The sequence below is a fragment of the Oreochromis aureus genome, linkage group 1, assembly GCF_013358895.1.
Source record: "Oreochromis aureus strain Israel breed Guangdong linkage group 1, ZZ_aureus, whole genome shotgun sequence".
In the NCBI taxonomy this organism is placed as follows: domain Eukaryota; kingdom Metazoa; phylum Chordata; class Actinopteri; order Cichliformes; family Cichlidae; genus Oreochromis; species Oreochromis aureus.
In genome coordinates this window covers 7,616,458-7,639,646 of record NC_052942.1, presented here as the reverse complement: position 1 = coordinate 7,639,646, position 23,189 = coordinate 7,616,458, and the positions used below count along the sequence as shown (strand labels likewise).

Genomic DNA, 23,189 nt, shown 5'->3' with positions numbered 1-23,189 from the left:
CTTATTATGGTGGGTTCTAGTCACCAGCATGTTATCAGTGTAAATAATACTAATGACAGAGAGCTGCTCATACTGTGTGCATAATAAAAAAACTCCCAGAATTCAGTTGGTCACTCTTGCACTCTTGACATTAAGTATTATTCAAAGTCTCTTAGATAAATCCGCAAATATGGAAAAGTTGAGTTCTTTTGTCACTTTGAATATTTTTTTATTACAGGAGAGGTAAAAATCCTGTTCAGTTGTTATTGTAGTTTGCTTTAGGATTTTAATTCATCTGAACTACATTGGAAAAATTCAGGCTGCTTAAAATAAAGATCTCCAGTTTAAATATCCATCCATCCTGTACTGGTTATCCAATTCACAGTCGTGTAGGGAGCTTGGAGCCTATCCCAGCTGCCATAGGGCTGTTATGGCTTATGGCCATTCCACTCTGACCACACCCAATCTCATCTGATCTCAGAAGCTTAGCTCAGTCAGGCCTGGTTAGTATTCGGATGGGAGACCGCCTGGGAATACCAGGCGCTGGAAGCTGATTTAAATCCATAAATAAAATAAAGTAATGTTAGATAAAGTAAATTCACTTAAATCATTGAACAAAATAATGCAATTCTGAATAAAGCTTGAAAAGTCTCATTATTAAAATAGAATAAAAGTACAACGAGCTTTATAGCTGCTTTCCAAAGGTTTTTATTCTGTTCTTTGGAGCAGGCAGTCTTGCACATACACTCGAAGCATGCAAGACATATGCACCTGAGTAAGACCATGAAGTGTAAGTGAAATGGTACATTTAACAAGACACACATTGGTGTAGTACACAGTAGCTCAGTGTGTGTGTGTGTGTGTGTGTGTATGTGTGTTTGTGTTTACGGCAGGCAAAGGAGCGTTACTCCAAGGCTTTGGAGGAGCTGAACCGCTGTAACCCCCGCTACATGGAGGACATGGAGCAGGTGTTCGACCTAACCCAGGAGGCCGAGCGCAAGAGGCTGTGTTTCTTTAAAGATGTCCTGCTCGACATCCATACACACCTCGACCTGTCCTCCAAAGACGGGTAAGGAAAAACCCACATGCTTGTATTTAGATATCCAAAAGAACGTGGATCACTAATCAAGCGATCCATGACTCACAGCGAAGGCATGCAGAGCTGCGAAGGCACGGATGTCGGTCTGAACATGTGCATATGTACACAGGGGTTAATGGAAAACTCTTGCTGTTGTCCATTAACTGTTGACCTCTTATTTTAATCAAACAAGCAACTTTACCAATAATGGTTACCATGGCAAAGTCCAGCCATCTCTGTCCAAATATTGAGCAAATTAACCCTTGAGTAACTCTTTTGAAGAGCAGTTTCTCACCGTGTAAACGTATTTTTTTAAACTCTGAGAGACTTCCTCTGATATCCATGTATTTATTCCAGAGCACCGATATATACGTATATCAAACATTACTTAAGAAAGATTTGAGGAGCCGGAATGATCAAATAAAAAGCCTGAACACATGTTTCTTTAGTCCCACAGTGAGCATGTTTCCTGCAGCTACAATAAATATGAATTTAAATTGTGTTATTATTGTATCATATCATATAACTCACAGCCTTTACAGTATACTTTTGTTTGAGCCTTTAGTGTTATGTCAGTTAGAAGCTGCAGACCACGTCCTGTGATTTTTCACTGACATCACATTTGGATGATGAGTTAATTTATAAAGGACCAATGGGAATACTTTTTCACCCACTTCCCCCATGTGACATTAGTCAGTAAGGCTTTAAACATGGGGGGATAATATTCAACTAGAAAGCAAAAATTTCAGAAGAAATTTTAAGTGTGCCTATGCTGCTGCTACTCAGTGTAGTTTGCAATTTATATGGCTACAGAGAGCAAAACTCAGCAGAGCAGCCATTAGGTTCATGAGCAGAAGTCCCATTGTACCATGGCAGACCCGACAATGTTTGCATGAACACGCTTTGTAGCATTACTTTATTGACCACTTTTCACACATGGTTGGTGTACCCACACAGCCGGCTGTAGCTTTTCAACTCACAGCCCGACACACACCCAAAAAACAGCCGAGAGAGCACAGACTTTACGCCTGAGAGGCGTGATTGCAGATGCCGCTCAGGTGGGTCCACCTCCCCTGCAGCGGCACTGCAGACCACGCCCCGCCACACACATCAAACACGTAAAATAAATATTTATGCACGTTTGCATTCACTTTGGCATTCACTTTTTGTTATTTTTACACAGTGTTCTGAATGATTAACAATGGTCTACAGCCAATCTTGTGTATTATTATACAAACTTTGGTTGTAAGATTCAGATAACTATTTAATAAAAGCTAAATATTTTATATGACAGTAAGAAAGAAAAGTATATCTTTGTGCCCCCCTTTCCCTGTTAATGCCCTACCTGGCCCCCTGGCAAAAGCTTTGCTAGATCCGCCTCTGCACAGTTACCAGCTGTCAGCTACACAGAAAAGGATCTTGGTGTTATTTGTCTCTCAGAAACAGTTCATAACTTCCCTTCAACTCATTCATGTCACCTAAAAGGTAAACCTGCTTCTCCATCACCAGTTCAGCTCTGATGATTCAGTAAGGACATCTCCTGGTTTCGACCAGCCGCTTTTACAGCTGTGGCTCCAGCAAACATCAGCTGATACTAGAAATTAAAATCAAATTAATTCTAACAACAGCTGATCAAGCTTAAACGTGCTGCTGTTGTTTAGCGCGATAAACAAACAAGAGAGAAAAGCCGATCATTGATCAGTTTCATGATTGAAGTTGCAACAGGCGAGAGAATGACAGGGGAAGAGTCCGCTGTGCAGCGTAACGACAGAATAAATCCAGCTTTGTGTCTTTTTCCATTCTAGCTGAAGTACGGGACAAACTGTGTTCCTTTTCAGCTTAATACGAAATGCGTAATATTTTCTCTGAATGCGGGATGATTCCGTTTGTGCGGGATGATTCCGTTTGTACGGGATGGTTGGCAACTCTACTAACTAACCTTATGAATACAATAAAGTTCACTACGGTATCCGTAACCTCAAAGCACCCACACAGCTGTATAGAAACTCCGTCATGCTAGCTAGCATGCAGTACGAGTTATTGTAACTGATTGTAGAAAGTCAGCACAAAGAAAATAAACTCCACCTAAACATGGTCTATATCTGACCCAGATAGACTGCAGGTCATAACTCCTTACCTGCAATTCAGTTCACCTGACGCAAGGACCAGCGGCCGCCTAGGGTCTCTGCTCCTCATGCCTCTGGTTTCCCTCATCCACCGGCTGCCCGCTGTTGTAGCTCCGTGTTAGCCACCACCACTCACACCAACTGAGTTATTTTTTCACATCGACCAGCATCTGGACAATCCACCACCTTCCACTGTTTACACCGTTACTAAAATTAATAAATAAATCATCGGCCCATATAAACGAAAAATAAGTCCAGCTTCGACCACTACTCTTTGCGAAAGACCGGGGGTGAAACGAGAGTAAGCCGCCCTTACTGTCGGCCTGGCTGTCGCTTGTCAGCAAAGCCGCGCTAGCTAGCTAGCCGGCTAGCTGTCAGGCAGCACCGACATCGTCAGAGCACTGTTGCTAATATGGGATGTCTTGATGAAACGAGCAGATATTTGAAGTTTACACAGCTACATTCTCGCCTGAAAATATCTTAAAAGTTTATTTTGTGACCTAGAAACACTAATAAAAGCAATATAAAAACGAAGTGGTGGCCGCCATTGTTTGACTCGGCAGAGGCGTGCTATGAATTGTGGGATATGGAGTTTTCCACCAAGCATTACCATAACTATTGAATGATTTGCGCAACCTTAAAAATTCCAATAGTTCCTGAAAGCAGCGACGCTGTGCACGCCGTTGATATTGTCGTCATTACGGTAATTTAAATAAGGGTAGACAGGCCGTACCACTGCCGGCATACCACTAGAGAGAGCCAACACACCACAAATGAAGTTTGAAATTCGTTTCAATGGGACCAAAAGATGGAGCCAACACACCACAAATGAAACCTTCCAAAACCTTCCCATTCATTTCAATGGGCAAAAACTTGTATTAAAATATTAATATTTAAAAAACTATAGAAGTAATAAACACCAAAAGTCATAGCACACCATTCCTGATCCAGCTGCACAAAATGATATAACATCTATGAAGCTTATCTAAAAACTGCGGGGTGAGTTACGCTGCAAAATTTCAGGCAGAAACTGAGGAATAACTAGAAAAATTTGCATTTCCTGCGAAATGCTGTGTGGATGCCTTAACGCTGAAGCTGTCTGCTGAAAAGCTGAAAAAGATGAAAAGTTGCAAATAGTTGTATGGTGGTGAAAAAAAAAAAAAAAAAGTCACCCCGAGCAGGATTCGAACCTGGCCCTCCTTGGCTCAAGGCGGCTACTCATCTCACTGTCCCAAAGTCATTCGCACAAAGAAGAGGTGGAGAGACAGACGAAGCTGCTGAGAATTGTGCTGATAAGAGGTGAAAAGTCTGAAAATTTTGCAGAAAGGAGGTGAATCAGCAGAATTTCTGCAGAAAAGAGGTAAAGAAGCAATAAGTTGCGCTGAAAAGAGATGAATCAGCAGAATTTCTGCTCAAAAGAGTTTTTTTCTGAAAACAGCTGAGATTTGTGCTGATAAGAGGTGAAAAGGCTGAAAATTTTGCAGAAGAGGTGAATAAGCAGAATTTGGGCTGAAAAGAGGTGAAAATTGTGAAATTTCTGCTGAAAAGAGTTCAATCAGCAGAATTTCTGCTGAAAAAGAGTTCTGCAGAACTCTTTTCAGAATTCTGCTGAAAAGAGTTTTTTTTTTTGCTGAAAAGGGTGGAAAAGCTGAAATTTGTGTTGAAAAGAGTTAAAAAGTTTAACTGTTAACTGAAAGAAATGTTGCCATAAGCGGGATTTGAACCCGGGCCTCCCAGTCTGAGAACGGCTGCTCATCTCACTGAGCTAAAACACGGCTCAACCGGGCAAGGAAAGCTAGTGACCCCACTGAGAATGTGCAAAAATGGGCAAAAAATATTGCAAAAAAAATTCAATATCTCAAAAAGTATAGAAGTTATGAGCACCAAAAGTCATAGCACACATTAGCAGAAACAGCAGAATTTTTTAAAGTTTGAACTGAGAAAATCGGCTGAAAACTGAGGCAGTAGTTAAGCGGCAAAAAGTGTACGGAAACCCCAAGAATAATAAAGAATAAAGAGAAACAGGAAAACAATAGTGTGGAAGCCCTTTTAGGGCATCCACACAATAAAGAATAAAGAGAAACAGGAAAACAATAGTGTGGAAGCCCTTTTAGGGCATCCACACAATAAAGAATAAAGAGAAACAGGAACTCAATAGTGTGGAAGCCCTTTTAGGGCATCCACACAACTAGAAAAATCTGCATTTCCTGCGAAAATGCTGTGTGGATGCCTTAACGCTGAAGCTGTCTGCTGAAAATGACTGAAAAAGATGAAAAGCTGCTAAAAATTGTATGGCAGTAAAGAAACTGAAAAATTCTGCTGAAAAGAGCTGAAGAAGCAGAGTTTTTTGCTGAAAAGCGGTGAAAAGGCAAAGATTCTGCTTAAAAGGGGTAAAGAAATTTGTACTGAAAAGAGGTGAAAAAGTTTCTTCTGAAATGACCAGAAGATACTGAGACTTGTACTGATAAGAGGTAAAAGGCTGAAAATTCTGCTTAAAATAGGTGAATCAGCAGAATTTCTACTGAAAACAGGTGAAGAAGTAGAAAGTTGCACTGAAAACAGGTGAAACAGCAGAATTTCTGCTAAAAAACAGATTTCTGCTGAAAACACCTGAAAAAGCCGGGATTTGTGTTGAAAAGGGGTGACGAAACTCACAATTCTGCTGAAACGGGGTGAAGAAGAGGTGTTGTGGTCTTGAGAAGAGTTAAATAAGTTGAACTGATGTGTTTGGGTACAAATACTATGATTTGGCAATAATACTGCGTTTTAGCACAACTCCTGAGATTTGATTAAAATATTATGACTTTGTACAAATACAATGTTTTGGCACAAATACTATGATTTAGTTCGAATGCTATGATTTGAAACAAATACTATGATTTGGCAGAAATACTATGATTTATTAGAAATACTATAATTTACCAGAAATACTATGTTTCTGCAAAAACACTCTGATTTTGAAAATTACTATGCCTTAGTAGTAATACTATAACATAACAGATATACTGTGATTATGCAGACATTCTGTTTTTACACAAATACTATAATATGGCAGAAATACTATGTTTTAGTACAAATACTATGATTTGCTTTAAATACTATGATTTGGCACATATACTATATTCAGCAGATATACTATAACATAACAGAAAGTCTACGACTTAGTAGTAATACTATAACATAACAGATATAGTATGATTTTGCAGACAGTCTATGTTTTTGCACAAATACCACAATATGGCAGAAATACTATGATTCGGCACAAGTACTATGATTTAGTACAAATACTATGATTGGGCAGAAATACTATGTTTCAGTACAAATACTATGATTTGGCAGGAATAGTATGATTTAGCAGAAATACTATGATTGGGTACAAATACTACAAATTGGCAGAAATACTGTGACTTAGTAGCAATACTATAACATAACAGATATACTGTGATTATGCAGACATTCTGTTTTTACACAAATACTATAATATGGCAGAAATACTATGTTTTATTACAAATACTATGATTTGCTTTAAATACTACGATTTGGCACATATACTATATTCAGCACATATACTTTAACATATCATTTAGAAGAAATACTATGACTCCATACAAATACGATGCTTTGGCACAAATACTATGATTTGCTATAAATACTATGATTTGGCACATAGACTATGATTTGCTATAAATACTATGATTTGGCACATATACTATATTCAGCAGATATACTATAACATAACAGAAAGTCTACGACTTAGAAGTAATACTATAACATAACAGATATACTGTGATTATGCAGACATTCTGTTTTTACACAAATACTATAATATGGCAGAAATACTATGATTCGGCACAAGTACTATGATTTAGTACAAATACTATGATTTGGCAGGAATAGTATGATTTAGCAGAAATACTATGATTGGGTACAAATACTACGAAATACTACAAATACCTGAAAACAGGTGAAGAAGCACAAATTTTGCTGAAAAGTGGTGAAAAGAAATTTTGCCATGAGCAGGATTTGAACCTGGCCTTCCTGGTCTCAAGGGAGCTACTCATCTCACTGAGCCAAACTCATTCTCTCAAAGAAGAGGTGGATAGACTGACAATTCTGCTGAAATCAGCAGAAGCTGCTGAGAATTGTGCTGATAAGAGGCGAAAAGGATGAAAATTTTGCAGAAAAGAGGTGAATCAGCAGAATTTCTGCAGAAAAGAGGCAAAAGAAGCAGAACGTTGCGCTGAAAAGAGGTGAATCAGCAGAGTTTCTGCTGAAAAGAGTTTTTTCTGAAAACATCCCAAAAAGCTGGAATTTGTGCTGAAAAGGGTGAAGAAGCTAAAGTATACCGAATCAAAGTATTTGTGCCAAAACATAGTATTTCTGCCATATTGTGGTATTTGTGCCACAAAAGTTACCACATTACAACATGAATACGGATTAAAGATGAAAGAAACTGGCAACAAATTCCTCCACTACAAACCAGTCTGATACCACTTCTTTGCAGTGTTCACGTTTACTAAGGCACTACCCAAAAGGCGCTACAAGAGGGCACTCCAACACAAGAGATGACCTATGTACACTGATGCACTTAGTAACAGTCAGCCTCCTACTTAGCCACTACGTAATACAGCGATATTACAGTGTACAAATTCACATAAATTTGCAGGGGAACAAACAAAGCAGGAACAAGCCTAAAACAATAAAATAACTGGGCTGCCATAGCTATTGCTAACTAGCACATTGTCGCTAAAGGTAACTAAAACCAATACACACAAGTAGTAGGGTAAACATCTTAAGCATGGAACATTAACTCACGTTTATGTGACACACACCATCCCCAACAAATACAGGATGGGCTATTTGCTCCCCTTCCCAGCAGCTCTCTCCTCAATCGTTAGCCCAGGAGCGAAGGAAGACCATCTAGCTCAGAAGTCCCATGAATTCCCTCACTGCTCAGAGGCTGCTGGGTAATGTAGCTCACAATAATACAGGTTTTCTACAAGCACAAATACTATAACATAGCAGAAGTACTGTGATTTTGTTGAAATACTATGCTTTAGGACAAATAGTATGATATGGCAGAAATACTATGTTTTAGGACATATACTATGATTTGGCTCAAATACTATGATATAGCAGCAATACTATGTTTTGGCACAAATACTATAATTGAGTGCAAGTACTTTAAGATAACAGAAATACTATGATTTAGCAGAAATACAATGTTTTTGCAGAAACACTGTAATTTCACTCAAATACTTTGAAATAGCCGTAATACTATGATTTGGCAGAACATAACAGAAATTCTACGACTTAGTAGTAATACTATAACATAACAGAAATATTAACTGGGCACAAATACTATAATTTTGCACAAGTACCATGTTTTGGCAAAATCCCATAATTTGGCACAAATACTATGATTTGGCAGACACTATGATTTAGCAGAGATAATATGATTTGGCAGAAATACTAAACTTTGGCACAAATACTATAATTGAGTACTTTAAGATGAGAGAAATACTATGATTTAGCAGAAATACAATGTTTTGCAGAAACACTGTAATTTCACTCAAATACTATGAAATAGCAGTAATACTATTATTTGGCAGAAATACTATGTTTCAGTACAAATACTATGACAAAGCAGAAATACTGTGACTTAGAAGTAATACTATAACAAAAGGGATTCCTCAAAATCGTATGAAATTACAGTAATTCTATGATTTGGCAGAAATACTATATTTTGATTTGAATACTATGATTTGTACGAGTAGTATAATTTAGTACAAATACTACGAATTGGCAGAAATACTGTGACTTCGTAGTAATACTATAACATAACAGATATACTATGATTTTGCAGACAGTCTACGTTTTTGCACAACTAGCACAATATGGCAGAAATACTATGATTTGGCACAAGTACTGTGATTTAGTAGAAATACTCTTATTGGCACAAATACTATGTTTCAGTACAAATACTATGATTTGGCAATAATACTGGGTTTTAGTACAACTACTGAGATTTGGGTGAAATACTATGATTTAGAAGAAATACTATGACTTCATACAAATACAATGTTTTGGTTCAAATAATATGATTTGCAAAAAATACTATGATTTGGCACAAGTACCATGATTTAGTACAAATACTACGATTTTGCTCAAATACTATGAAATTGCAGTAATACTATGATATTGAAGGAATACTATGATTTGGTAGAAATACTATGCCTTAGTAGTAATACCATAACATAATAGATATACTGTGATTTTGCAGACATAATATGTTTTTGCACAAATACTACGATTTTGTTCAAATACTATGAAATTGCAGTAATACTATGATTTTGAAGGAATACTATGATTAGGTAGAAATACTATGCCTTAGTAGTAATACAATAACATAACAGATATACTGTGATTCAGCAGACATAGTATGTTTTTGCACAAATACTACGATGTCGCTCAAATACTATGAAATTGCAGTGATGCTATGATTTTGAAGGAATACTACAATTTGGCAGAAATACTATGTTTGGGCACAAATACTACGATGTCGCTCAAATACTATAAAATTGCAGTGATACTATGATTTTGAAAGAATACTCTGATTTGGTAGAAATACTATGCCTTAGTAGTAATACTATAACATAACAGATATACTGTGATTTTGCAGACATAGTATGTTTTGCACAAATACTACGATTTCGCTCAAATACTATGAAATTGCAGTAATACTATGATATTGAAGGAATACTATGATTTGGTAGAAATACCATGCCTTAGTAGTAGTAAGTTTGTTTTTGCACAAATACTACAATTTGGCAGAAATACTATGTTTGGGCACAAATACTATGATTTGCTATAAATGCTATGATTTGGCACATATACTATAATCAGCAGATATACTATAATATAACAGAAATTCTACGACTTAGTAGTAATAATATAACATAACAGAAATTTTAATTGGGCACAAATAACATGATTTGGCACAAATACCATGATTTGGCAAAAAAATACCATGATTTGGCACAAATACGATGATTTAGCAGAAATACTATGTTTTAACATAAATAATATCTTTTGACAGAGATTTCTGCTAAAAGGTACTATTTCTGCTTTTTAGCAGAAATACTGTAATTTTGCATAAATTCTATGATTTGGGATAAATACTATGATTTGGCATATATACTGTATTCAGCACATATACTATAACATAACAGACATTCCTCCACTTAGTAGTAATACTATAACATAAAATAAATATTATGGTTTTGCCCCAAAACCATGATTTGGCACAAACACCATGATTTTTCAAAAATACTATGATTTAGCAGAAATACTATGGTTAAGCAGAAGTACTAAGATGTAGTATAAGTACTTTGATTTAGCAGAAATACTATTATGGAGGAATACTTTAACATGGGAGAAATATTGATATACACACACACATACACAGAGAGCAAAGTGTACAGGGGCTGTTAAGAGTCTGGGCTTGGTATATCTAGGTCAGCTAAATTAGCTGCACCTGCTGTAATCAGCACTTACACACACAGACACAGAGAGAGGTATAAGTTTTCTTCAGTGTATTTCTCACATTCAGGATTCCCCTCGAACAAATGGCCATAGTTTCCTAACTGTAGGGGCTAGAACGCTCATTCTGACACCGTTTTGTTCAGAAGAGATGGGGGAATCTGCAGGTCTTCATAATTCAGAGATAAAATATAAATTATTGAAGATATATGACTTGTAATACACTGTAACTGAGTAGAGGCAAAGCACAACTGCCTTGACTTGCCCTCAAAAAACGTTTTGTAACTCTAAATCTATATGGAGCATCAAAATCATTCTTTCACCGTAAGAAACAGCAGGCTTTGGTGAACAGTCATGGAAATTTTCAGGTCTCTGTGGAAATCCATCAAAAAGATATGACGAGGGAAAAAAGTGCCTCATTTCCAGAGTTTGAAATCTGAAGAAATCTGAGCGAGGGACAAATTTCCTACACTCAAACAAGTGTAATTCATGGCCAAACGGTAATAGGTGAGGAAGAAATTCTTGAATTGTGAGCATCAGGAGTGTCTGAAGATATATTGGCATGTCTTAACTTTGTTCCGTTAAGGAGATATGACGATTTGAAAATGCCTCTCATTAGAGAAATCCAGTGGTGATTCTGAACAAGCTCTCCATTGACTTTCTATGGAGAGTTTTCAGACTTTGTGTTGCTCTGAGGGGATTTGCAAAAAATCTATAACTCCCACAACAAGGATAGTGACATTTTCTGAAAGCCAGCAAAAATACCTACGTTTTGATGTATAATTTGTGGGGGTTGAGTGGAAATTGAGCGAGTAGCAAGAAGTTGTTCAGACATGAAGAGAAAATTCAGAATGGATGAGTGTACACTGTAATTTAATTGCATAGCAACCATAACAACGCATGTATTTTCTGAAAATCACAATTTTGCAACTGAAAACTTAAAGAGATAAGATTAAAATGGTAGAAGATCTGAAAAAGCTGAATCAGACAGGAATAGCCCAATAATCTGAGAACATTTTAAAGTTTGAATGGAGTTTCTAGGTGAAAGTATGACAAAGTAGTTAAGTTTCAAAAACAAGCAAGTTTTAGGAGAATTGTGGAAGCTTCCCATTCATTTCAATGGGACAAATTAAAGGAAAAAAGTGTAATATTTTAAAAAGTATAATAGTAATAAACACCAAAAGTCATAGCACACATTAGCAGAAAGAGCAGAGAACAGTACAGAGTTTGAGCGGAGAAAATCGGCTGAAAACTGAGGCAGTAGATGAGCGGCAAAAACGTCGTGGAAGTCCTAAGAATAATAAAGAATAAAGAGAAACAGGAACTCAATAGTGTGGAAGCCCTTTGGGGCATCCACACAATAAAGAATAAAGAGAAACAGGAACTCAATAGTGTGGATGCCTCCAGCATCCACACAACTAGAAAGCGAAAATTTCAGAAGAAATTTTATGTGTGCCTATGCCGCTGCTAATCACTGTAGTTGCCATTCATACGGCTACAGAGAGCAAAACTCAGAAGAGCAGCCATTCTCCACCATGAACTATGGTAAAACAAACACCGCTCACGCTTCACAGATGACAGCTTACAGTTTTGTGTAAAGATGAAGTTACTTCGTACAGCGCCGATTTGCAGGCGCTGTGCACACAGGTTCATGAGCAGAAGTCCCATTGTACCACGGCAGACCCGACAATGTTTGCATGAACACGCTTTGAAGCATTACATTATGGACCACTTTTCACACATGCATTCACTTTTTGTTTTTGTTATTTTTACACAGTGTTCTGAATGATGAACAATGGTCTACAGCCAATCTTGTGTATTATTATACAAACTTTGGTTGTAAGATTCAGATAAGTATTTAATAAAAGCTAAATATTTTATATGAGAGTAAGAAAGAAAAGTATATCTTTATGTCCACCTTTCTCTGTTAATGCCCTACCTGGCCCCTGGCAAAAGCTTTGCTCGATCCGCCCCTGCACAGTTACCAGCTGTCAGCTACACAAAAAAGGAGCTTGGTGTTTACAGGGGTGCAGAATTATTAGGCAAATGAGTATTTTGTCCACATCATCCTCTTCATGCATGTTGTCTTACTCCAAGCTGTATAGGCTCGAAAGCCTACTACCAATTAAGCATATTAGGTGATGTGCATCTCTGTAATGAGAAGGGTGTGGTCTAATGACATCAACACCCTATATCAGGTGTGCATAATTATTAGGCAACCTCCTTTCCTTTGGCAAAATGGGTCAAAAGAAGGACTTGACAGGCTCAGAAAAGTCAAAAATAGTGAGATATCTTGCAGAGGGATGCAGCAGTCTTAAAATTGCAAAGCTTCTGAAGCGTGATCATCGAACAATCAAGCGTTTCATTCAAAATAGTCAACAGGGTCGCAAGAAGCGTGTGGAAAAACCAAGGCGCAAAATAACTGCCCATGAACTGAGAAAAGTCAAGTGTGCAGCTGCCAAGATGCCACTTGCCACCAGTTTGGCCATATTTCAGAGCTGCAACATCACTGGGTGCCCAAAAGCACAAGGTGTGCAATACTCAGAGACATGGCCAAGGTAAGAAAGGCTGAAAGACGACCACCACTGAACAAGACACACAAGCTGAAACGTCAAGACTGGGCCAAGAAATATCTCAAGACTGATTTTTCTAAGGTTTTATGGACTGATGAAATGAGAGTGAGTCTTGATGGGCCAGATGGATGGGCCCGTGGCTGGATTGGTAAAGGGCAGAGAGCTCCAGTCCCACTCAGGCGCCAGCAAGGTGGAGGTGGAGTACTGGTTTGGGCGGTATCATCAAAGATGAGCTTGTGGGGCCTTTTCGGGTTGAGGATGGAGTCAAGCTCAACTCCCAGTCCTACTGCCAGTTTCTGGAAGACACCTTCTTCAAGCAGTGGTACAGGAAGAAGTCTGCATCCTTCAAGAAAAACATGATTTTCATGCAGGACAATGCTCCATCACACACGTCCAAGTACTCCACAGCGTGGCTGGCAAGAAAGGGTATAAAAGAAGAAAACTAATGACATGGCCTCCTTGTTCACCTGATCTGAACCCATTGAGAACCTGTGGTCCATCATCAAATGTGAGATTTACAAGGAGGAAAACAGTACACCTCTCTGAACAGTGTCTGGGAGGCTGTGGTTGCTGCTGCACGCAATGTTGATGGTGAACAGATCAAAACACTGACAGAATCCATGGATGGCAGGCTTTTGAGTGTCCTTGCAAAGAAAGGTGGCTATATTGGTCGCTGATTTGTTTTGGTTTTGTTTTTGAATGTCAGAAATGTATATTTGTGAATGTGGAGATGTTATATTGGTTTCACTGGTAAAAATAAATAATTGAAATGGGTATATATTTGTTTTTGTTAAGTTGCCTAATAATTATGCACAGTAATAGTCACCTGCATACAGATATCCCCTAAAATAGCTAAAACTAAAAACTACTTCCAAAAACTTTCAGCTTTGATATTGAGTTTTTTTGGGTTCATTGAGAACATGGTTGTTGTTCAATAATAAAATTATTCCTCAAAAATACAACTTGCCTAATAATTCTGCACTCCCTGTATTTGTCTCTCAAAAATAGTTCATAACTTCCTTCAACTTATTCATGTCACCTAAAGAGTAAACCTGTTTCTCCATCACCAGTTCAGCTCTGATGATTCAGTAAGGACATGTGCCGTTTTTACAGCTGTAGCTCCAGCAAACATCAGCTGATACCAGAAATTAAAAGCAAATGAATTCGAACAACAGCTGATCAAGCTTAAACGTGCTGCTGTTGTTTTGCGCGATAAACAAACAAGAGAAGCGCCGATCATTGATCAGTTTCATGACTGAAGTTTCAACAGGCGAGAGAATGACAGGGAGGCTGTCATAAAGTTCAACATGCGCACACAGCTGTATAGAAACTCCGTCGTGCTAGCTAGAACGCAGTACGAGTTATTGTAAGTGATTGAAAAAGTCAACTGCGAAAATAAACTACACCTAAACTCGGTTTATATCTGACCGAAATAGAGTGCAGTTCATAACTTCTTACCTGAAATTCAGTTCACCTCACGCTCCTGCCTTCGCTTTCCTGATCCATGATTGACCACCGCGTTAGCAATCGCCTGCCCGGCCTCGTATGTCTCGTTGGCGGCATGTCCTTTCTGTCACACACCGGTGGATAGCTGCCCTCTGTTGTAGCTCCACCACCAAACAACTCAGTTATTTTTTCCACATCGACCAGCATCATCGGCCCATATAAATGAAAAATAAGTCCAGCTAAGACACAGACCCTTGCCGAGCGATCGGGCGATGAAACAAATTTTAGCTACCTCACTAGCAGCCAAGCCTGGGTGGTTTTTCACGAAGGGTCACTAGCGGCGCTAGCTAGCTAAGCTAGCAGCGCTAGCTAGCCAGCCGGCTATCAGCAACACGTAAGAGAACTGTTGCTAAATAAACTACACCTAAACTCGGTTTATATCTGACCCAAACAGAGTGCAGGTCATAACTTCTTACCTCAAATTCAGTTCACCTCACGCTCCTGCCTTCGCTTTCCCTGATCCACGATTGACCTCCGCGTTAGCAAACACGATCGCCTGCCTCGTATGTCTCATTCGCGGCATGTCCTTTCTGTCATACACCGTGGATAGCTGCCCACTGTTGTAGCTCCGCGTTATAGCACCACCAAACAACTCAAGTTATTTTTTCCACATCCAGCTGTAACTCCGATTCTATCACGAGCATTTGCGAGAGACCGGGAGGTGAAACGACAGAGAGAGTCCCTCGCTATCCATTTGCAGCCAAGTGCGGCAGCTAGCTAGGTAGCCGGCTAGCTGTCAGGCAGGACCGACGTAGTCAGAGCACTGTCGCTAAATATGGGATGTCTTGATAAAACAAGCAGATATTTGAAGATTACACACCTACATTCTCGCCTGAAAATATCTTAAAAGCTTATTTTGTGACCTAGAAACACGAATAAAAGACATATAAAACGAAGTGGTGGCCGCCATTGTTCACTCTGTAGAGGCGTGCTATGAATTGTGGGATATGGAGTTTTCAACACAAGGATAAATCTTTTCGGCTGTACTACTCCCGGTATACCACTAGAGAGCCAAGACACCACAAATGAAGTCTGTTTATTTGGCGCCAAAAGATGAATTGGCCTAAATTTGCACTAAAATATTAATATTTAAAAAACTATAAAAGTTATAAACACCAAAAGTCATAACATAATAGTCCAGCTCCAGCCGCACAAAATGATCTAACATATGTAACCCTAATGTCAAAACTGTTTGGCAGAGGAGCGTGGGAAAATTTTCACTAAAATATTAATATTTAAAAACTATAAAATTCATAAACACCAAAAGTCATAGCACACCATTCCAGATCCGGCCGCACAAAATGAGGTAACATATATGAAGCTTGTCTCAAAACTGCGGGGCGAGATTCGCCGCTGCAAAATTTCAGGCGGAAACTGGAGAATAATAATAATAACTAGAAAGCGAAAATTTCAGAAGAAATTTTATGTGTGCCTATGCCGCTGCTATTCAGTGTAGTTTGCCATTCATACAGCTACAGAGAGCAAAACTCAGAAGAGCACCCATTCTCCACCATGAACTATGGTAAAAACAAACACCGCTCACGCTTCACAGATAACAGCTTACAGTTTTGTGTAAAGATGAAGTTACTTCAGTACAGCGCCGATTTGCAGGCGCTGTGCACACAGGTTCATGAGCAGAAGTCCCATTGTACCACGGCAGATCCGACAATGTTTGCATGAACACGCTTTGAAGCATTACGTTATGGACCACTTTTCACACATGGTTGGTGTACCCAAACAGCCGGCTGTAGCTTTTCAACTCACAGCCCGACACACACCCAAAACAGCCGAGAGAGCACAGACTACGCCCGAGGCGTGATTGCAGGTGCCGCTCAGGTGGGTCCACCTCCCCTGCAGCGGCACTGCAGACCACGCCCGCCACACACATCAAACATGTAAAATAAATATTTATGCACTTTTGCATTCACTTTTTGTTTTTGTTATTTTTACACAGTGTTCTGAATGATGAACAATGGTCTACAGCCAATCTTGTGTATTATTATACAAACTTTGGTTGTAAGATTCAGATAACTATTTAATAAAAGCTAAATATTTTATATGAGAGTAAGAAAGAAAAGTATATCTTTGTGTCCACCTTTCTCTGTTAATGCCCTACCTGGCCCCTGGCAAAAGCTTTGCTAGATCCGCCCCTGCACAGTTACCAGCTGTCAGCTACACAAAAAAAGGAGCTTGGTGTATATTTGTCTGTCAGAAACAGTTCATAACTTCCTTCAACTCATTCATGTCACCTAAGGGTAAACCTGTTTCTCCATCACCAGTTCAGCTCTGATGATTCAGTAAGGACATCTCCTGATTTCATCTTCATGCTCCAGCAAACATCAGCTGATACTAGAAATTAAAATCAAAAGAATTCTAACAACAGCTGATCAAGCTTAAACGTGCTGCTGTTGTTTAGCGCGATAAACAAACAAGAGAGAAAAGCCGATCATTGATCAGTTTCATGACTGAAGTTTCAACAGGCGAGAGAATGACAGGGAGGCTGTCATAAAGTTCAACATCGGTAACATCGGTAACTTAGCGCGCACACAGCTGTATACAAACTCCGTAGTGCTAGCTAGCACGCAGTACGAGTTATTGTAAGTGATTGAAAAAGTCAGCACAACGAAAATAAACTACACCTAAACTCGGTTTATATCTGACCCAAATAGAGTGCAGGTCATAACTTCTTACCTGAAATTCAGTTCACCTCACGCTCCTGCCTTCGCTTTCCCTGATCCACGATTGACCTCCGCGTTAGCAAACACCGGTCGATCGGCGGTAGCCTCACCGCCTTGTATGTCTCGTTCGCGGCATGTCCTTTCTGTCATACACGGTGGATAGCTGCCCTCTGTTGTGGCTCCACCACCAAACAACTCAGTTATTTTTTCCACATCGACCAGCATCATCGGCCCATATAAGCGAAAAATAAGTCCAGCTAAGACACAGACCCTTGCCGGCGATCGGGCGATTAAACAAATTTTAGCCACCTCACTATCAGCCAAGCCTGGGTGGTTTTCACAAAGGGTCGCTAGCTTGCTAGCTAGCTAAGCTAAGCGGCGCTAGCTAGCTAGCTAGCCAGCCAGCCGGCTATCAGCAACACGTAAGAGAACTGTTGCTAAATAAACTACACCTAAACTCGGTTTATATCTGACCCAAATAGAGTGCAGGTCATAACTTCTTACCTGAAATTCAGTTCACCTCACGCTCCTGCCTTCGCTTTCCCTGATCCACGATTGACCTCCGCGTTAGCAAACACCGGACGATCGGCGGTAGCCTCACCGCCTTGTATGTCTCGTTCGCGGCATGTCCTTTCTGTCACACACGGTGGATAGCTGCCCTCTGTTGTAGCTCCACCACCAAACAACTCAGTTATTTTTTCCACATCGACCAGCATCATCGGCCCATATAAACGAAAAATAAGTCCAGCTAAGACACAGACCCTTGCCGAGCGATCGGGCGATTAAACAAATTTTAGCCACCTCACTATCAGCCAAGCCTGGGTGGTTTTTCACGAAGGCGCTAGCTAGCTAAGCTAGCGGCGCTAGCTAACTAACCGACTATCAGCAACACTTAAGAGAATTGTCGCTAATATGGGATGTGTTGATAAAACGAGCAGATATTTGAAGTTTACACACCTACATTCTCACCTGAAAATATCTTAAAAGTGTATTTTTTGACCTAGAAACACGAATAAAAGACATATAAAACGAAGTGGTGTCCGCCATTGTTTGACTCGGTAGAGGCATGCTATGAATTGTGGGATATGTAGTTTTCACCAAGCATGGCGCCCTTTAGGCCGTACTACTCCCGGTATACCACTAGAGAGAGCCAACACACCACAAATGAAGTCTGTTTCTATGGTGCCAAAAGCAGAATCTTTCTCAGGAGCCTAGAAATTGGCCTAAATTTGCACTAAAATCTAAATATTTCAAAAAACTATAAAAGTTATAAACACCAAAAGTCACACCATACTAGCCCAGCTCCAGCCGCACAAAATGATGTAACATATGTACCCCTATTGTCAAAACTGTTTGGCAGAGGAGCGCGGGAAAATTTTCACTAAAATATTAATATTTAAAAACTATAATAGTCATAAACACCAAAAGTCATAGCACACCATTCCAGATCCAGCCGCACAAAATGAGGTAACATATATGAAGCTTTTCTCAAAACTGCGGGGCGTGATACGTGCCGAAATTTAGGCGGAAGATGGAGAATAATAATAATAATAATAATAATAATAATAAGAATAATAAATCCGACGAATAGTAATATGTGTGCCTCTTGGCATAGGCACACATAATAATAAATCCGAGGAATAGTAATATGTGTGCCTCTTGGCATAGGCACACATAATAAATCCGACGAATAGTAATATGTGTGCCTCTTGTCATAGGCACACATAATAAATCCGACGAATAGTAATATGTGTGCCTCCTGGCATAGGCACACATAATAATAAATCCGACGAATAGTAATATGTGTGCCTCTTGGCATAGGCACACATAATAAAGTTTAAAGAGAAACAGGATCTCAATAGTGTGGATGCCTCCAGCATCCACACAATAAAGAGAAACAGGAACTCAATAGTGTGGATGCCTCCAGCATCCACACAATAAAGAATAAAGAGAAACAGGAACTCGCATCCACACAATAAAGAGAAACAGGAACTCAATAGTGTGGAAGCCCTTTAAGGGCATCCACACAATAAGTAGGATAAATCTGACGAATAGTAATAAGTGTGCCTCTTGGCACAGGCACACTTAACTACTGGTGGAAAATGTGTGTTCACTAGATAGTGTCATCCTGGCACATATTACAGAGATTTGAAAAAAAGACATGTTCCATCTCTGTGATAAGTTTGAGATCCTTTAAAAAAATTTTAAAAAAACGTGTTGAGAATGTGTCGGGGAAAAAGACCTGCCCTCTTACCAGCTGTTCCTTTGGAAGGCTGGATGTAGATGAAGAGATGTTTTTTGTTTGTTTGTTTGTTTGTTTGTTTTTTCTTCATGTTATATCTGAGCATATACAAACCAGCTCAGTGCTGATGAAGCTGATTAGAAAGTATGCAGCGTACATTCATCTTATCTCAAATCCCACCGTTAAATGATGGTTCCAGGGATCTCGATGCCCAGCCCTGTGAGTGCACAGGGCCTAACAGGAACCTGCTACTGTAAATTCAAAATACACTGTGTCAATTTTAATTCTCTCCATGTTCATGAGCTAGTACAGTGTGTTGTTTTCTTTGACAACTGCTTCCTGCTTCAATAAGTAACGTTTTATGACTTTAGAAGATCCCCAACTTGGAAACCTGTCTTTTCCTGATGAAGCAGGGTTAATGACAAGCGTCCCTAAGCATGCGTTACAGGGTGCAAAGTCAGATGAAAGATGGTGTGCAGATTGGTGACAGAGTGTCAAACGGGAGATGTGATTATTCACTCCCTTTCTGTCCATTAGCTTCAAAGCCTTGTACCAGGACCTGGGCCAGACCATTCGTGCAGCCAACGACGCTGAAGACCTCAGATGGTGGAGGAACACCCACGGACCCGGCATGAGCATGAACTGGCCCCAGTTTGAGGTGTGAAAACACAAACTCTGTTCACCCTATCGTGAATGAATTCTTTTGTTTTGCTTTGTTTTTTTTCTGTGCAGTCATCTACATCCGTGTGTGCATTACCCGTGCTGTGGGAACGTAAATCTGTTGAAATGGTCACATTCGACAGGACTTGACCTTGATTTGGTTAAATACTCATTATACAAATAATGTAAATCATTAACTTTGAGTTTGAGGACTCCATTTAAAGTTGAGGAAATGATTCTTTTAGGGGTTGTTAAAGGACATTGTAGTGATTTATATTGAATTCCCGAGGAGATGGAAACATGACTCTGTGTGTTTTAGGGGACGGACTGAATATTAAGCAGGGTTCCAGTGAAAGCCTCATTTTGTGACTGAAAGCTCTGAGTGGGGTTAGGAATGTCGAACACACACACACACACACACACACACACACACACACACACACACACAGATTAGTTGCTGGTGGAATGGAAATTGCACCTCAGCGCTGCAGACGGGACCAATAAATAAATACAAATATTTACATATGGAAAAACACAAACAACAGTGCAAATGATTGTTGTGCACATCAGTTTTACAGGATTCTGTAGTCTGCTTAGCATATGTGACAAAGTTGTTTAATGAAACTACCGTTTCATGTAAATTCTTTTTCAAAAAACAAGAATAACCTAAAGGAAACTTTCCGAATGTTTGTTTAATTTGCACAGCCAGGGTTACATGTCCAAATATTTCTCCATGGTCCTGGGGTTTTGGCGTGAATTAAAGAAACTACATACACTGTGTTAATTTTCCCAGGCATGTTGTTTTTCCCTTGGGATACTGTAATATTCTGCATACACCCATAATGGTTACATTGTAAGAAAGGTAGATTAGCGTATTCTACAATACCCTAATTATAGAATATGATTCTTAGCATACAAAGGAGAACCATTGTTTGGAGTATTTTAGTGGAAATTAAATAGTTACTTATTATTCCTTTCTTTTAAAAATAGAGTATACACCAATAAGATATAAAATTGTGTGGGTCCTTTTTTTTTTTTTTTTTTTTTTTTTTGCCAAAGTAGCCCTGAAGGCGAGCAGTGGTATCTGCACCAAGATGTTAGCAACAGATCCTGTTGTCCTGCAAGTTTTGAGGTTGGCCTCCATGGATCGTATTGTTTTGTCCAGCACATCCCACAGATCATCAATGGGACTGAGATCTGGGGAATTTGGAGGCCAAGTAAACACCTTAAACTCATTGTTGTGCTTCTCAAACTATTCCTGAACCATTTTTGTTTTGTGGCAGAGTGCAGTATCCTGCTGAAACAAGCCATCGGGGAATATTGTTTCCATAAAAGGCTGTAGATGCTCTGGGGCATCTTAGGTAGGTGGTACATGTGAAAGTAACATCCTTATGGATGGTTTCCAAGGTTTCCCAGCAGAACATTGTCCAAAGCATCACACTGCCTCTGCCAGCTTGCCTTTTTCACATACTGAATCCTGGTGCCAGGTGTTTCTCAGAACCAACATTAACTTTTGTGTCTTGGATTAGACCACATGGGTGGCCTTCGCTGCCCACAAGTCAGGTCATACATCCACCACTGTTCCTTTCTTGGACCACTTTTGATGGATACTAACCCCTGCAGACTAAGAACACACCATAAGAGCTGCAGTTTTGGAGATGCTGACCCAGTCATCTAGCCATCACAATTTAGTCCTCCTCAAACTCACTTAAATCCTTGTCCATTTTTCTTCTAACACTCAACTTTGAGGAAAAAATATTCACTTCTTCCCTAAAGTATCCCAACCACTAACAGGTGCCATGGTAAAGAGATAATCACTGTTATTCACTTCACCTGTCTTTGCTTGTAATGTTTTGTCTGATCGGTGTAAATTGTTTTTTCTTTATTTGAAAACTGAAAGTTGTTACCAGTTTTAGCAGTATTGTTAGAAGTGTAATTATCTTTAGGTCCTGCAATATGCATTGCAAATTTAGGAGTATAGGGCAATTGCACTTAAAGTCCGTAGTCTGTATGATGAAGTGCCCGCCAAGTTTGGTTTCAAGATGTCTTTTTATCTCACTGTTTAAAAAGCAAAAGAGAGAAACAGTGACTTCTTACATGTCTCCAGAATTGAGTCTAAGGTTACATATTGCGTACTTCCCCACCCTCTTTGCTGTCTGCTCCTGAGTCACAGTCAGGGTCAGTCATTGTGAATGTTGTACTGCCCTATTTTCTCTCTGTGAGTGGTTTGGCCAGGCCCTTCTTACATTATAATTGAGATACAATCATCTGGATTCTTGCCTCTCATCCTCCGGATTCTTGCCTCTCATCCTCCACCTTTATTTCTGGCAGCCGCACACTGCCTCGCTATGTTTACTGTTCCAGACCTGGAGCTTTGAATTTCAAATTATACAAAAGACTCTACATGTAACATGCGAACAACACAGTTACTTAAAGTCTGACAGAAAATGTTTGGATGATCTCAAATCCATTTGTTTGATCAAACATACTTTAGCTTTTCTCTGAAGTATGTTATATGTTTTGGTTAATACAAACTGAAGCATCTTTACTGCTTTAGTAGAGACATTCGAGTGGTAGCACACAGCTGAAGATGGTTTAGTCTGAGAGCTGCCAGAGCTGGCAATTGTAAAGTACATCGGCTGTGCTGCTTGACATCTGCTGGACGTCTGTCTGTCCTGGTGGAGGGATCTCTCCACTTTCCTTCTATAGATTTGTTTTTCTCAGTTCCTGGATTTTGCTCACATGCACATTTTCAGTGTTATCAATGAGTCTGATCTTTGGATTCTGTATTTTAAGATTATTAGG

At 39.4% G+C, this 23,189-nt stretch overlaps 1 protein-coding gene and 1 pseudogene across 2 annotated transcripts in view; both read left to right on the top strand.

Moving 5' to 3' along the window:
* The window catches only part of pacsin3 (protein kinase C and casein kinase substrate in neurons 3), a 121,307-nt gene that overhangs the window by 90,121 nt on the left and 7,997 nt on the right, over window positions 1-23,189 (top strand). For both annotated transcript variants that reach the window (XM_039601826.1, XM_039601785.1), the window contains 2 exons: window positions 873-1,048; window positions 20,262-20,382. In XM_039601826.1, coding sequence (XP_039457760.1) covers window positions 873-1,048; window positions 20,262-20,382 — 297 coding nt within the window. The remainder of the gene's footprint in view (window positions 1-872; window positions 1,049-20,261; window positions 20,383-23,189) is intronic.
* Window positions 413-531, top strand: LOC116315564 (annotated as a pseudogene).